Source organism: Bombina bombina, chromosome 4 (assembly GCF_027579735.1).
Source record: "Bombina bombina isolate aBomBom1 chromosome 4, aBomBom1.pri, whole genome shotgun sequence".
NCBI lineage: Eukaryota > Metazoa > Chordata > Amphibia > Anura > Bombinatoridae > Bombina > Bombina bombina.
In genome coordinates this window covers 659440157-659454632 of record NC_069502.1, presented here as the reverse complement: position 1 = coordinate 659454632, position 14476 = coordinate 659440157, and the positions used below count along the sequence as shown (strand labels likewise).

General features: G+C 36.1%; 1 protein-coding gene across 50 annotated transcripts in view; it reads right to left on the bottom strand.

The window, feature by feature from the left end:
- TRDN (triadin) overlaps nucleotides 1-14476 on the bottom strand; it is a 950114-nt gene that overhangs the window by 436793 nt on the left and 498845 nt on the right. For all 50 annotated transcript variants that reach the window (XM_053710723.1, XM_053710722.1, XM_053710726.1 and 47 more), the window contains exon 25: nucleotides 1134-1181. In XM_053710723.1, coding sequence (XP_053566698.1) covers nucleotides 1134-1181 — 48 coding nt within the window. The remainder of the gene's footprint in view (nucleotides 1-1133; nucleotides 1182-14476) is intronic.

Here is a 14476-nt window from a genome sequence, read left to right as displayed (position 1 = left end):
TGCAGTTTCTTATTAGATGATTTCTGCAATTAGGGACAGATATGACCCAGGGTTTGGTTTGTTAAGCCTGCCATGTTTTCTTCCAGTTGTCAGAATTCAGACTTACAATAAATAGGGGCATAATAAATAATATAAGTTTTACTACATATAATTAAATATTTTATATGAACATCTTAGGGGCTGATTTATTATCGGCCGTATTGTGCCTAATCGCCCTGTTTCCATGCGAGCCTTCAGGCTTGACGGAAACAGGAGTTCAGAAACAGCGGTCTTAAGACCGCTGCTCCTTAACTAGTCCGGCGCCTCTGAGGCTGTGGACAGCAATCAACCCGATCGGATACAATCAGGTTGATTGACACCCCCTGCTAACGGCTGATTGGCCGTGAATCTGCAGGGGGTGGCATTGCACAAGCAGTTCACCAGAACTGCTTGTGCAATGTTATATGCTGACAGTGTATGCTATCGGCATTCAGCGGTGTCGGGCAGACATGATCGCTACAGTGTATCATGTCCATGCGACAGATGGTAAATTGGCCCCTTAGTCTTTACTGGCTTTTTAATAAAGAAAACTGTAAAAGAGTAGTTTAAGTTAGCATTACATAAATTGTCTGGAAAGGATACATTTATGTTAATGTGTAACTTCCCTGCCCATTTAACATATAAGATATTAAAACAAATTAACAATAATAATAGTTTGCATTTCAGTGGTTTTTTAAGTTAAGAAGCTGCAGTTTAAAATGAAGCATTTTTCTTTCTTCACTTTTCGTATTCAATTACTTAGTGCACAAAGAAAATTCTATCTGCAGATTCATTAAAATCCATCATTTGAAGAAGGTCATTTGGAAAATGCTCTCATGAGTTTTACATAAAACACGCAGCATTTTGTTTTTCAGAGCTAATTTGTATAGCAGAATGTATTGTACACTAGAAAACAGAATAAAATCATTCAAATTGAAATGTAAATGAACATACAATTAAACTGAAACTTTGCAGTGGTCTTTGCATTTGAAGCTTTGCTGTATATTATGTATAGTATCTGTGCTCTATATTATTCTTACAGTATTCATAAAAATAAAGATGCATTCAGTATCTCTAATCATTACACAGTTAGCTACAGTGAATGGCATTCTTACCTTCTTTTATTGAAACAGCTGAGGGCTTGACTCTGGGTATATCAGTTTCTAGAATAAAAAAATAAAGTGATAGTAAAAACATTGGGATTTCAATATAAAATGCCTAATTATTAGCTACTAAACAACTTTACAATAGACATTAATTATTTTATAATTTAGCTCAGAAAATTGTTAGTTTTCTAATTTTCTGAACTGGAAATGCCCACTGAAGACTTCACAAGCATAACCCTGCTACAAAACTGTTCCTTATTGGCGTAAGCAGGAATGATTAACTAACAAACTACAAAACAATTTGGTTTTGCTCTCATATTTACAGTGGCTACTGTTGTTCATTCAATAAGAATACATTGGTTTCTGTAAATAAAACAAGTGTTAGGAAGAGTTTGGCTATTAACAAATTACAACAATCAAATTGTCAGTTTGTTTTTATAATGCTTACCTAAGGCTGAAATGTTTTTCTATAGCAAGACAACGGAAATATAGTGACACAGTGTTCAGTATCCCTTTAATGCACGCTTATAATATAAGTCATAAGTAAATTAGAAAGGTTCAGGAACATTTCATAACATGTTTTAGTTTGAACTTCAATTCTTTGAAATTAAAACTAAACTAAAAAATATTTCAGTCACTAAACGGCATATTATTGCTTATCTGTGTGATGAGCAGTTTAGCAAATGTGTACACTGAAATACAAATGAACGGTAGAACATTCTGTTAAGGAAGTTTTAACCATAGCAAAAATATCAAACTGAACATTTTTCCATATTTAATCTATAGATTGTATTATGATACGTACGTTTTTGAAGTGTGTAAAGTTCTTTGAATTGTAAGCATAATTCTAAAACTTTTCAAAGCAAAATCATTATTCACAGCCATCAAATTACTTTTTTAATATTGTTTTTTCTATGATTTCATTAAAATACTAAAGTAATATGCAAATTTGTAAAAAAAAAAAAGGTAAATAAATAATAATTAAATAAATAACAAAATATGCAATATAATGTCCCAAATGACTTTTATAAAGAACAAAAATAAACAAGAAAAACAAAAGTTAAAGTAAATTGAGCGCAAACAGACTGCTATGTCATATCTAGCCATATGTATTTCAAACGGCAATACTTTTTTTTACACAAATTGCATGTTTTGTCTTTTTAAATAAATATTTAACCCCTTAGTGGCCATAGCACTTTTCCATTTGTTGACCGTTTTGGACCAGGGCTATTTTTACCTTTCTGCAGTGTTTGTGTTTAGCTGTAATTTTCCTCTTACTCATTTACTGTACCCACACATATTATATACCGTTTTTCTCGCCATTAAATGGACTATCTAAAGATACCATTATTTTCATCATATCGTATAACTTACTATAAAAAAATTATAAAATATGAAAAATGAAGAAAAAAAAACACTTTTTCTAACTTTGACCCCCAAAATCTGTTACACATCTACAACCACCAAAATACCCAATGTTTACATGCTCTTTGCTTTTTTTTGCAAGTTATAGGGCAATAAGTACAAGTAGCACTTTGCTATTTCAAAACCATGTTTTTTCAAAATTGGCGATAGTTACATTGTAACACCAATATCTGTCATGAATCCCTGAATAACCCTTCAAATGTATATATTTTTTAAAAGAAGACAACCTAAGGTATTAAACTTGGGGTATTTTGACTTTTTTCATGCAACCATTTTACCACCAATCCATGCCAAAGTTTGGGGGGGGGGGGGAATAATTTGATTTTTTGACAAAATAGCAATTTAAGAATACATTTACTGATAATATTAAGGGTTACTGCCAAATAACACCCTCATATGTCTTCAGCAGCATCTCCTGGGTACAGTGATACCACCCATGTATAGGTGTGTCGGGTTCTCGGGGGGCTAAAAGCTCTTATTTTTAGGGAGCGCATTCCAGTTTTTCAACTTGGAATTTTCACATCGGTCATCATGCACCCATGTCCTATTTGGGACATTTCTGAAGCTGGTCAATGGAATTTACCCCCATCAAACCATATATTTTTGAAAAGTAGACACCCTAGGGTATTTCAAATGCTTGTATTTTAACACTTTCCATGCACTAATTCAACCACCAGTCTTTGTCAAACTTTTGGGTAGTCATTATTTTGTGTTATTTTTCACACACATTGTACTTTAGGCATGGATTCTCAGTTCCTGTTATGTGTTACTGCCAAAAAACACCTCAATATGTGTTCAACAACATCTCCTGAGTACAGTGATACCACCCATGTATAGGTGTGTCGGGTTCTCTGGGGGCTAAAAGGCCTTAATTTTAGGAAGCGCATTCCAGTTTTTCAACTTGGAATTTTCACATCGGTCATCATGCACCCATGTCCTATTTGGGACATTTCTGAAGCTGGCCAATGGAATTTACCTCCATAAAACCATATATTTTTGAGAAGTAGACCCCCTAGGGTATTTGAAATGCTGGTATTTTCACACTTTCTATGAACTTATTTAACCACACACATTGTACTTTAGGCATGGATTCTCAGTTCCTGTTATGTGTTACTACCAAAAAAACCCTCAATATGTGTTCAACAACATCTCCTGAGTACAGTGATACCACCCATGTATAGGTGTGTCGGGTTCTCTGGGGGCTAAAAGGCCTTAATTTTAGGAAGCGCATTCCAGTTTTTCAACTTGGAATTTTCACATCGGTCATCATGCACCCATGTCCTATTTGGGACATTTCTGAAGCTGGTCAATGGAATTTACCCCCATCAAACCATATATTTTTGAAAAGTAGACACCCTAGGGTATTTCAAATGCTTGTATTTTAACACTTTCCATGCACTAATTCAACCACCAGTCTTTGTCAAACTTTTGGGTAGTCATTATTTTGTGTTATTTTTCACACACATTGTACTTTAGGCATGGATTCTCAGTTCCTGTTATGTGTTACTGCCAAAAAACACCTCAATATGTGTTCAACAACATCTCCTAAGTACAGTGATACCACCCATGTATAGGTGTGTCGGGTTCTCTGGGGGCTAAAAGGCCTTAATTTTAGGAAGCGCATTCCAGTTTTTCAACTTGGAATTTTCACATCGGTCATCATGCACCCATGTCCTATTTGGGACATTTCTGAAGCTGGCCAATAGAATTTACCCCCATAAAACCATATATTTTTGAGAAGTAGACCCCCTAGGGTATTTGAAATGCTGGTATTTTCACACTTTCCATGAACTTATTTAACCACCAGTCTTTGTCAAACTTTTGGGTAGTCATTTTTTTGTGTTATTTTTCACACACATTGTACTTTAGGCATGGATTCTCAGTTCCTGTTATGTGTTACTGGCAAAAAAAAGGTTAAAAATCACTGATATACAGTACTGGTGGGTTAAACAGTGTCACTATATACAGTAATAGGGGGTCAGACCATCTCACAGACTGTGGGCACAGGGTACCTCCTTTTGCAGACATATAATCTGATTAAAAAAAAAAAATGTGTTAAATGTAAAAAGAAAAAAAAAAATAGTATTAAATTAACATTTTTTTTGGAGGGGGGATAGGGAGGTGCGGGGCCCTTCTTAGATTCTAGCACCTGGGCCCTGTGGTTTCTAGTTACACCTCTGATCTGTGCATCATTTTATAGAAGTGTCTATTACATGCAGTTATGTAAAAATTTGGTGTACACTGTCCCTTTAACCCCTTAACGACTGAGGATGGGGTGTCAGTTAGTGACCACGTCCTCTAGGGTTTCAAGCGATGGAAGCAATCGTGATCTCTTAGATTGCTGTTTGGGGGAAATCAGGGAGGTTGGAGGCTCCATCACTGTGGTACTTAAAGGGACACTGAACCCAATTTTTTTTCCTTGGGAATCAGAGCATGCAATTTTAAGCAACTTTCTAATTTACTCCTATTATCAATTTGTCTTTGTTCTCGTGCTATCTTTATTTGAAAAAGAAGGCATCTAAAGTTTTTTTGGTTCAGACCTGTGGACAGCACTTTTTATTGGTGGATGAATTTATCCACCAATCAGCAAGGACAACCCAGGTTGTTCACCAAAAATGGGACAGCATCTAAACTTACATTCTTACATTTAAAATAATATGTGTTTTTTTATATAGATAACACTGTGCTCATGCACGTGACGTTATCTGGGAGCAGGCACTGATTGGCTAAACTTCAAGTCTGTCAAAAGAACTGAAATAAAGGGGCAGTTTGCAGAGGCTTAGATACAAGATAATCAGAGAGGTTAAAAGTATATTAATATAACTGTGTTGGTTATGCGAAAGTGGGGAATGGGTAATAAAGGGATTATCTATCTTTTAAAACAATAACAATTCTGGTGTAGACTGTCCCTTTAAGAAAGGGATATTCAAAATTAAATGTTCATGGCTCAGATAGAGCATGTGGTTTTAAACAACTTTGCAATTTACTTCTTTTATAAAATTTAGGTTATCACACGTGCAATAACCTATTCCCCTATAGAAGTCAATGGGGCAAAAAAAGTGGGAAAAACACCCTACAGCGCGCCAACACGATCGCATATTCTAATATGCGCTAGCCGAAATGAAAATATTACTATTTCACATTCCAATGTTCTCCACATAGAATAATATGTTCTATTTATTCATTAACACACACACACACACACACATTGTTATACTTTGTATTTACTGTAAATATTTCCCATTCTAATGTTCTGTACATAGCAGAATATGTTATAAGTATTTCTAAATAGATATTCCTATATATATATATATATATATATATATATATATATATATATATATATATATATAAATATGTTTTTGGTATAATATATATCTGTACCTATACATATAAATTTATATATGATTATATATAGGTATAGATATATAAATATATATATATATATATATATATATATATATAGGAATATCTATTTAGAAATACTTAGAACATAATCTGCTATGTACAGAACATTAGAATTGGAAATATTTACAGTAAATACAAAGTATAACACTATTATATACGATTATTGCATAAATATGTTTTTATATGTTTTCATGCACTTATATAGATGTAAATGAATGTATCTCTGTTGTGCAATATTTTTTTAAATAATTTTTATAAGATGGTGTTATTATGAGTGTAACTGTACATTGTAATGTATTTTTGATGTGTTTTGCAACACTTTTTTGTTTTGTGAAACTTAACCACAGAGGACACGCTAACCAGACGAATGTTAACTTGAATTGCACACAATCAGTTGTGTTTACTTTAAACTTTTAATATGAGTGATAAACCCGATGAGCACAAAAACATGCAATAAACCCCTTATCGCTCTCGCGTAAACATTTGTTCTCCACTTGTAATCTGGCCCTTAATGTTTACATTTATATGTAGATGGAAACAGAACATTTAGCTCCACGGCTAGACAGTGTTAATTCATGTGTCTCATATAGATAACAGTGTGCTTACTCCCGTGGAGTTATTTATGAGTCAGCACTAATTGGCTAAAATGCAAGTTTGAAAAAAGCACTGAGATAAAGGCGCAGTCTGCAGTGGTTTAGATAAAAGGTAATCACAGAGGTAAAAAAATATATTACTATAACAGTGTTGGTTATGCAATTCTGGGCAGTGGGTAATAAAGGCATTATCTGTCTTTTTAAATACAAACATTTTTCCGGCAGACTGTCTCTTTTAAACAATATTTTTCAGTTTAATATTCCAGTCCTATCTATTTTTTTTTTATTTGTAATGCATCAATATATTAACAGCGGTACACAAAAATAAAGATAATACAGGGATGACTGGGATAGAAAGATTACAGAACCCTACTCCCTAGATAGCGTACAATATAAGTAATGCCAATACATTAAACGGGCATGGGCATTTAATTTAGAAAGAGCTTTTATATAACAGAATATTTATCAGTGACTAGCAAGTAAGAAAGCATATTAGCCATGGTTGAAATATAGTTGTATATATGCACATATATACTAATTTATCATTCATATGGACTTCACTATCATTAGTGTGATAGATCAGTGATTTTTAACCTTTTTTTTGCCGTGGCACACTTTTTTACATTAAAAAATAAAGATACCAAGAGAATGAAGAAAATATGATAATAGGAGTAAATTAGAAAGTTGCTTTAAATTTCATGCTCTATCTGAATCACAAAAGAAAAAATTTGGGTTCAGTGTCCCTTTAAGATGGCGGGGACAATTGCGGTGTGGGGGAGGGAAGAGAGCTGTTTGGGAGGCATCAGAGGGTGGGATGTGTCAGGTGGGAGGCTGATCTCTACACTAAAGCTAAAATGAACCCTACAAAGTCCCCTACAAGCTAACTAATTAACCCCTTCACTGGTGGGCATAATACAAGTGTGGTGCGCAGCAGCATTTAGTGACCTTCTAATTACCAAAAAGCAATGCCAAAGCCATATATGTCAGCTATTTCTGAACAAAAGGGATCCCAGAGAAGCATTTGTACCATGATTGCACTAACTGTTTGTAAATAATTTCAGTGAGAAACCTAAAATTGTGAAAAAGTTTATGTTTTGTTTTATTTAATCGCATTTGGCGGTGAAATGGTGGCATGAAATATACCAAAATGGGCCTAGATCAACACTTTTGGTTGTCTACTACACTACACTACACTACACTAAAGCTACAATTAACCCTACAAGCTCCCTAATTAACCCCTTTACTGCTGGGCATAATACAAGTGTGGTGCGCAGCAGCATTTAGTGGCCTTCTAATTACCAAAAAGCAACGCCAAAGCCATATATGTCTGCTATTTCTGAATAAAGGGGATCCCAGAGAACCATTTGTGCTATAATTGCAAAAGCTGTTTGCAAATAATTTCAGTCAGAAACCTAAAGTTTGTGAAAAAATTTACATTTTATTTTTTATTTGATCACATTTGGCAGTGAATAGGCATGAAATATACCAAAATGGGCCTAGATCAACACTTTGGGTTTTCTACTAAAAAAAATAAATATAAATATATATATATATATATATATATATATATTTACATGTCAAGGGTTATTCAGGCATTCATGACAGATATCAGTGTTTCTATGTAACTATTGCTAATTTTGAAAAAAAAAATTGGGAAATAGCAAAGTGCTACTTGTACTTATTGCCCTATAACTTGCAAAAAAAAAGCAAAGAGCATGTAAACATTGGGTATTTTGGTGGTTGTAGATGTGTAACAGATTTTGGGGGTCAAAGTTAGAAAAAGTGTTTTTTTTTCTTCATTTTTCATATTTTATAATTTTTTTATAGTAAGTTATACGATATGATGAAAATAATGGTATCTTTAGATAGTCCATTTAATGGCGAAAAAAACGGTATATAATATGTGTGGGTACAGTAAATGAGTAAGAGGAAAATTACAGCTAAACACAAACACTGCAGAAAGGTAAAAATAGCCCTGGTCCAAAACGGTCAACAAATGGAAAAGTGCTATGGCCACTAAGGGGTTAAATATTTATTTAAAAAGACAAAACATGCAATTTGTGTAAAAAAAAGTATTGCCGTTTGAAATACATATGGCTAGATATGACATAGCAGTCTGTTTGCGCTCAATTTACTTTAACTTTTGTTTTTCTTGTTTATTTTTGTTCTTTATAAAAGTCATTTGGGACATTATATTGCATATTTTGTTATTTATTTAATTATTATTTATTTACCTTTTTTTTTTTTTTACAAATTTGCATATTACTTTAGTATTTTAATGAAATCATAGAAAAAACAATATTAAAAAAGTAATTTGATGGCTGTGAATAATGATTTTGCTTTGAAAAGTTTTAGAATTATGCTTACAATTCAAAGAACTTTACACACTTCAAAAACGTACGTATCATAATACAATCTATAGATTAAATATGGAAAAATGTTCAGTTTGATATTTTTGCTATGGTTAAAACTTCCTTAACAGAATGTTCTACCGTTCATTTGTATTTCAGTGTACACATTTGCTAAACTGCTCATCACACAGATAAGCCCGTGGCACACCACCATCCCAAAATTTAAAATAAATCACACATTGTAGCCTAATACAGCATATATATACACATACACACACACACATACTGTATGTATTGTGCTGTTATGCCATGCCTCCTACAAACTACCCCTGCACTGGGAGTAAAAAACAAGCAAAGTTTAAAAAATGTCACACTGTTGTCAGTCTGCCGTGGCACACCTGAGGATCTCTCACGGCACAATAGTGTGCCATGGCACACTGGTTGAAAAACACTGCTGTATATAGTGAGTTAGTGACACAGTCTGTAATCTTCCAGTGAGATCGCTGGTCTGACCCTACCTGCCCCAGTATTTTATAAAGTGACCACAGTAGTCTGACATGGTCCAGCCCCCCCGTACGGTATATAGTGGTACGGTATAGTGACACTGTTTACCCCCCGTCCCCCATGCTGTAGTAACAAGGTCTGTAATTTGCTGGTTCCACAGACATACATACACACACACACACATACATGTATAAATACACACACAGTCATATACATACAAGCACACACATATAAACACCAATGGGTAAAACAGAAACACTAACCCCTGTAGTCAGAGACACTAGTGAAGCATCATGTCACACTCACATGATATCAGTGCAGACAGTGGCAGGTCAACGTTTACCCTCAGGGGCCCAGTCGCAAATTTGACCTCTGTACCCCCTGTAGTTCTGTCCCTGGCACAGATCCTGCTCTAAAAATCCAGTATAAAACCTTTTGAAAACTTTCTTAGAAGTTCCCAGTTTAGCACAGTTGATGAGGTTAGGTTGGTGCACCCAGTGAAAGGGGCTGAGAAATCAGGAAGAGCAGACACTACCCCCTACCCCCAACATATGAAAAACAGATTATACAAACAAGAGCAGCAGGAGTCTGTAGACCTGGGTCTACATCTGATACTTTAGAGCTTGGTTAGGAGTCTGAAAATCAGCACAATTTTATTAAAAATAAGCAAAACTATACATTATTACAAAAACACTCCCAGATGGGCTAATAAACACACTAAAAAAGGCATTCTCTGAATTTTTTTTTTGGAACAGGTATCTTCTATAAAATCACTTTTGTTCCTATAGGTAAAAATCCACTTTACAAATAACAAAATAGTGTTTTTTTGAAATGGTAATACATGCTGAACTTAATAAAGATCTAACTAAAAAGCATTTTAGAAAATAAAAATATGTGACATTTACATAAAACTTAATAGGACCATTTGATCTACACACTTTTTACATTTAGAAACTTAAACTGGTACTGAAAATGTTGTGATTTTGAACTGTACCACTACAGGCTGTATTATCTGAGCCATTAAAGTGAATGGTGGCAGGTCCAGGTGGCTACAGCCACAGAGGAAATAAACGTACAGGGTCAATAAAGTCAAAATTAAACTGTCATGATTGCTCAAGACACGTGCATGCTTCTGAGCCCACCTCTTTGTGCTCCAAGGGAAGAGTTATGTTTCAACAAAGGATTCCAAGATAAAGAGCTACATTTGATAGTAGAAGAGAAATAACTTGACTCATTTTACACTGCATCTATAATTTAGAGTACCCAACTTAAAGGGACAGGAAACCCCATCATTTTCTTTCATGATTTGGATAGAACAATTTTAAACAACTTTTCAATTTACTTCTATTATCAAATTTGCTCCATTCCCTTGTTACCCATTGCTGAAGGAGCAGCAATGCACTACTGGCAGCTAGCTGAACACACCTAGTTAGCCAATCACAAGAGACAAATGTGTGCATGCACCAATCAGCAACTAGCTCCCACTACTGTAGGATATGTGCATATTTGTTTTCAACAAGGGATACAAAGAGAACAAAGCAAGTTTGAAAATAGAAGTGAATTTAAAAGTGTCTTAAAATGACATGCTCCATCTGAATCAAGCAAGTTTAATTTTGACTTTCCTATTCCTTTAATGAGGATGCAACATTCTTCCAGCGAATCAATGACTGGAGCACCCAAATCCTATATAATAAAAGGCCAGGTATGTTTGTCAGATGCAGTCATGCGCAGTAGAGACTGCAGAGGACAAACATACCTGGCCTTGAGCAGCAGAGTAGTGCGCACTGCGGAAGCTGCCTGTTAGGGGTGTGGTCGGGTGTGTCGTAATGGGGGCGTGGCCGGAGGTGCCGTAATGGGGGCGTGGTCGGGCATGCCGTTGCCAGCGTGTGTGGTTAGGGGGCGTGGTCTTGCGGGAGCGTGCGGGAGGGGCGTGGCCGGCAGGAGAGAGGTGGGAGAGACCAAAAGAGAGGAGGGAAAGAGAGAAAGCGAGCAAAAGAGGGGGAAGAGAGAGAGAGAGCAAAAAAGAGGGGAGAGAGAGCGCAAAAGAGGGGAGAGAGACAGCACAAAAGTGGGGGAGAGAGAGCTCAAAAGAGAGGGGGGAGAGAGAGCTCAAAAGAGAGGAGGAGAGAGAGCTCAAAAGAGAGGGGGGAGAGAGCATAAAAGAGAGGGGAAGAGAGCGCAAAAGAGAGGGGGAGAGAGTGCAAAAGACAGGGAGAGAGAGCGCAAAAGAGAGGGGGAGAGAGCGCAAAAAGAGAGGGGGAGAGAGAGCAAAAGAGAGGGGGAGAGAGAGCAAAAGAAAGGGAGAAAGAGCAAAAGAGAGGGGGAGAGAGAGCAAAAGAGAGGTGGAAAGAGAGAGCAAAAGAGGGGAGAGAGAGAGTAAAATAGGGGGGAGAGAGAGCAAAATAGGGGAGAGAGAGAGCAAAATAGGGGAGAGAGCAGAAAAGGGAAGAGAAAGAGAGAGCGAAGAAAAGAGGGGAGAGTCAGCAAAATAGGGGAGAGAAAGAGAGCAAAAGAGGGGGGAGAGAGCAAAAGAGGGGGAGAGAGAGAGCACAAGAGGGGAGAGAGAGCGCAAAATAAGGGGGGGGAGAGAGCGCAAAATAAGGGGGAGAGAGCTCAAAAGAGAGGGGGGAGAGAGAGCGCAAAAGAGAGGCGGGAGAGAGAAGGAGCAAGGGTTGGAACCACGGTACTTAAAAAATTGGCCCGTTTACACAGGCTTTAGGACTAGTAAATAATAAATCCTGTTGTTGTCTTCCATATTCTCTTATTCCACCCAAAACCTAAATTTCACTAGATAATTTCTGAAAGTTTTGTGTTCTTGATGTTGATTCCCACACAATACTCCAGGTCTTTCCTCAATACCCTCTAAATTAACATCTCTTTTCATGAATCTCTAGTTTCTTATTTGTCTTTACAGGAACACATTTAAAAAAGTTTGTCTATAGAATCCTTAGCAGATTCCTTTTTTAACTCTTCGTTATGTTATCAACAACTGAAGACTCAAATTCAGGCATCTTAATACTTTTGATGAAACATATTCTGTATTTCACACAATTCTCTCCTATCTTCATACAGGGCCCGATGATCTAAACTTCATCAGATCAGATGTGTTTTTTCTCACTGACACTCACAGGGACTGTCATAGTAGAATTATCATAAAAAAGGGACAGCCCCCTCTGAGTGGCAAGATGTCTTCTATTGAAAGTAATGGAGCTTGCTGGAAAGGGACAATTCACTCCATAGAGCATAGCTAGCAGTAAGCAAAGGGCGCACTGCAAAAAGTAAATCCTGCAGCCAATATAAATCACTGCTTTCTGTGTATAACATACTGTATATATTTTACCAAAAAAACATCATTCATATATATATATATATATATATAAAAATAAATATGTACCGTATTTAAGAATAGTTAGACCATATTCTGCTATGTGAAGAACATTGGAATGTGAATATTAATATATTATGTCAAGTTTGTGCACAAGTAAGGATGTTAGTCTTTTTATCCACTTTTCACGCTCTATTGAAGTCGTATTAGTACTTGTGAGAAAACTACCCGGCGTGCACAAAAAGCTCCTGTCTAGCGGAGTTAACGCTCATAATCTACCCCATAGTGGGAGTGTCTTTTAATCATATTTTTATTGAAATACATTATACCTCACTATATTTCTATTCAACAGACCCACAAACTCCAACACTCGCTCAAAAAATCAATTATTAATCAACAACACATAGAAACTTTTTCCAAGATATGTGAAAGAGCACAAATACCAACCCGCAAATAATGGAAATCTCATAAGAGAATTGTCATCACTATTTAATAACAATCTTGAGTAAAATTGCAGTTACTGGATGATTTTAGTTTTTTTCCATCTGTTCTTTGCTTTCTTGGCTATGCTGGAGATAAGTGGGGTACACCTCCTTTATATGCTTCCCATGTACAAGGGGTGGCAATAGACTTTGGGGCCTATCTATCAAGCTCCGTACGGAGCTTGATGCCCCCTGTTTCTGGCGAACCTGCAGGCTCGCCAGAAACAGCAGTTATGAAGCAGCGGTCACAAAGACCGCTGCTCCATAACCTGTCCACCTGCTCTGAGCAGGCGGACAGACATCGCCGGAATTCAACCCGATCGAGTACGATCGGGTTGATTGACACCCCCCTGCTGGCGGCCCATTGGCCGCAAGTCTGCAGGGGGCGGTGTTGCACCAGCAGCTCTTGTGAGCTGCTGCTGCAATGCTGAATACGGAGAACGTATTGCTCTCCGCATTCAGCGAGGTCTGGCGGACTTTGATAAATTGGGGCCTTTGGATTTCACCTCTCTAGACTTTCCTAATCATCAAACATGGACTGCAATTAATAGTCATTAGATTACCCAATGATGGTTCAACTTTGTTGTATTTTCCTTTTCTGTCTTCCTTTTTGTTGTTATGTTGAAAGGCTTTTTGATACTTTCTATGTCGCCACGATAAAAATAAATGAAAAAAAAAGTAAAAATGTTTGATTTTGATTCCCCTGACCCTTTTAAGAGTGAGCACATGAGCGAGCAACACTATGGCAACCTATTTTGTTTTGTAATTCCTTAACAATGCAACCTGCTTTAAAAAAAATAATAAAAAAAAAATAAATGAAAGCAAAACCAAGCACACATCTTTTATTAAAATTGCACCTTTGCATTATTATTTGTCATTTTGGTGCGCAGTTAACTTTCCAAACACAAAAAGCGTTTATATCATTAAAAGTATAAATATCACACATTCTTTGTTACAATTTTTCATTTTAAAAATGTGTGTGCAATATGCCTTGACAGTAGATCTACTGGGGCTATTAATGTTTGTACAATAACCTTTTTTATACACATACTATTACCCAGTATAAACATAAGTTTATAAGTTTATACTATCCTACAAACTAATAAGACTTACAATTTATAGAAAGTAGACTTGATGGGCCTGTTGTTCTATTTTGTCATCTAGGTTATATTTTCATGCAATATAAGACCACAAAATGCTGACTATTTGTAACACTGAATTATAGTGTTTGGCACAAGAGTCAGAACGATTCATTTTATCTCTG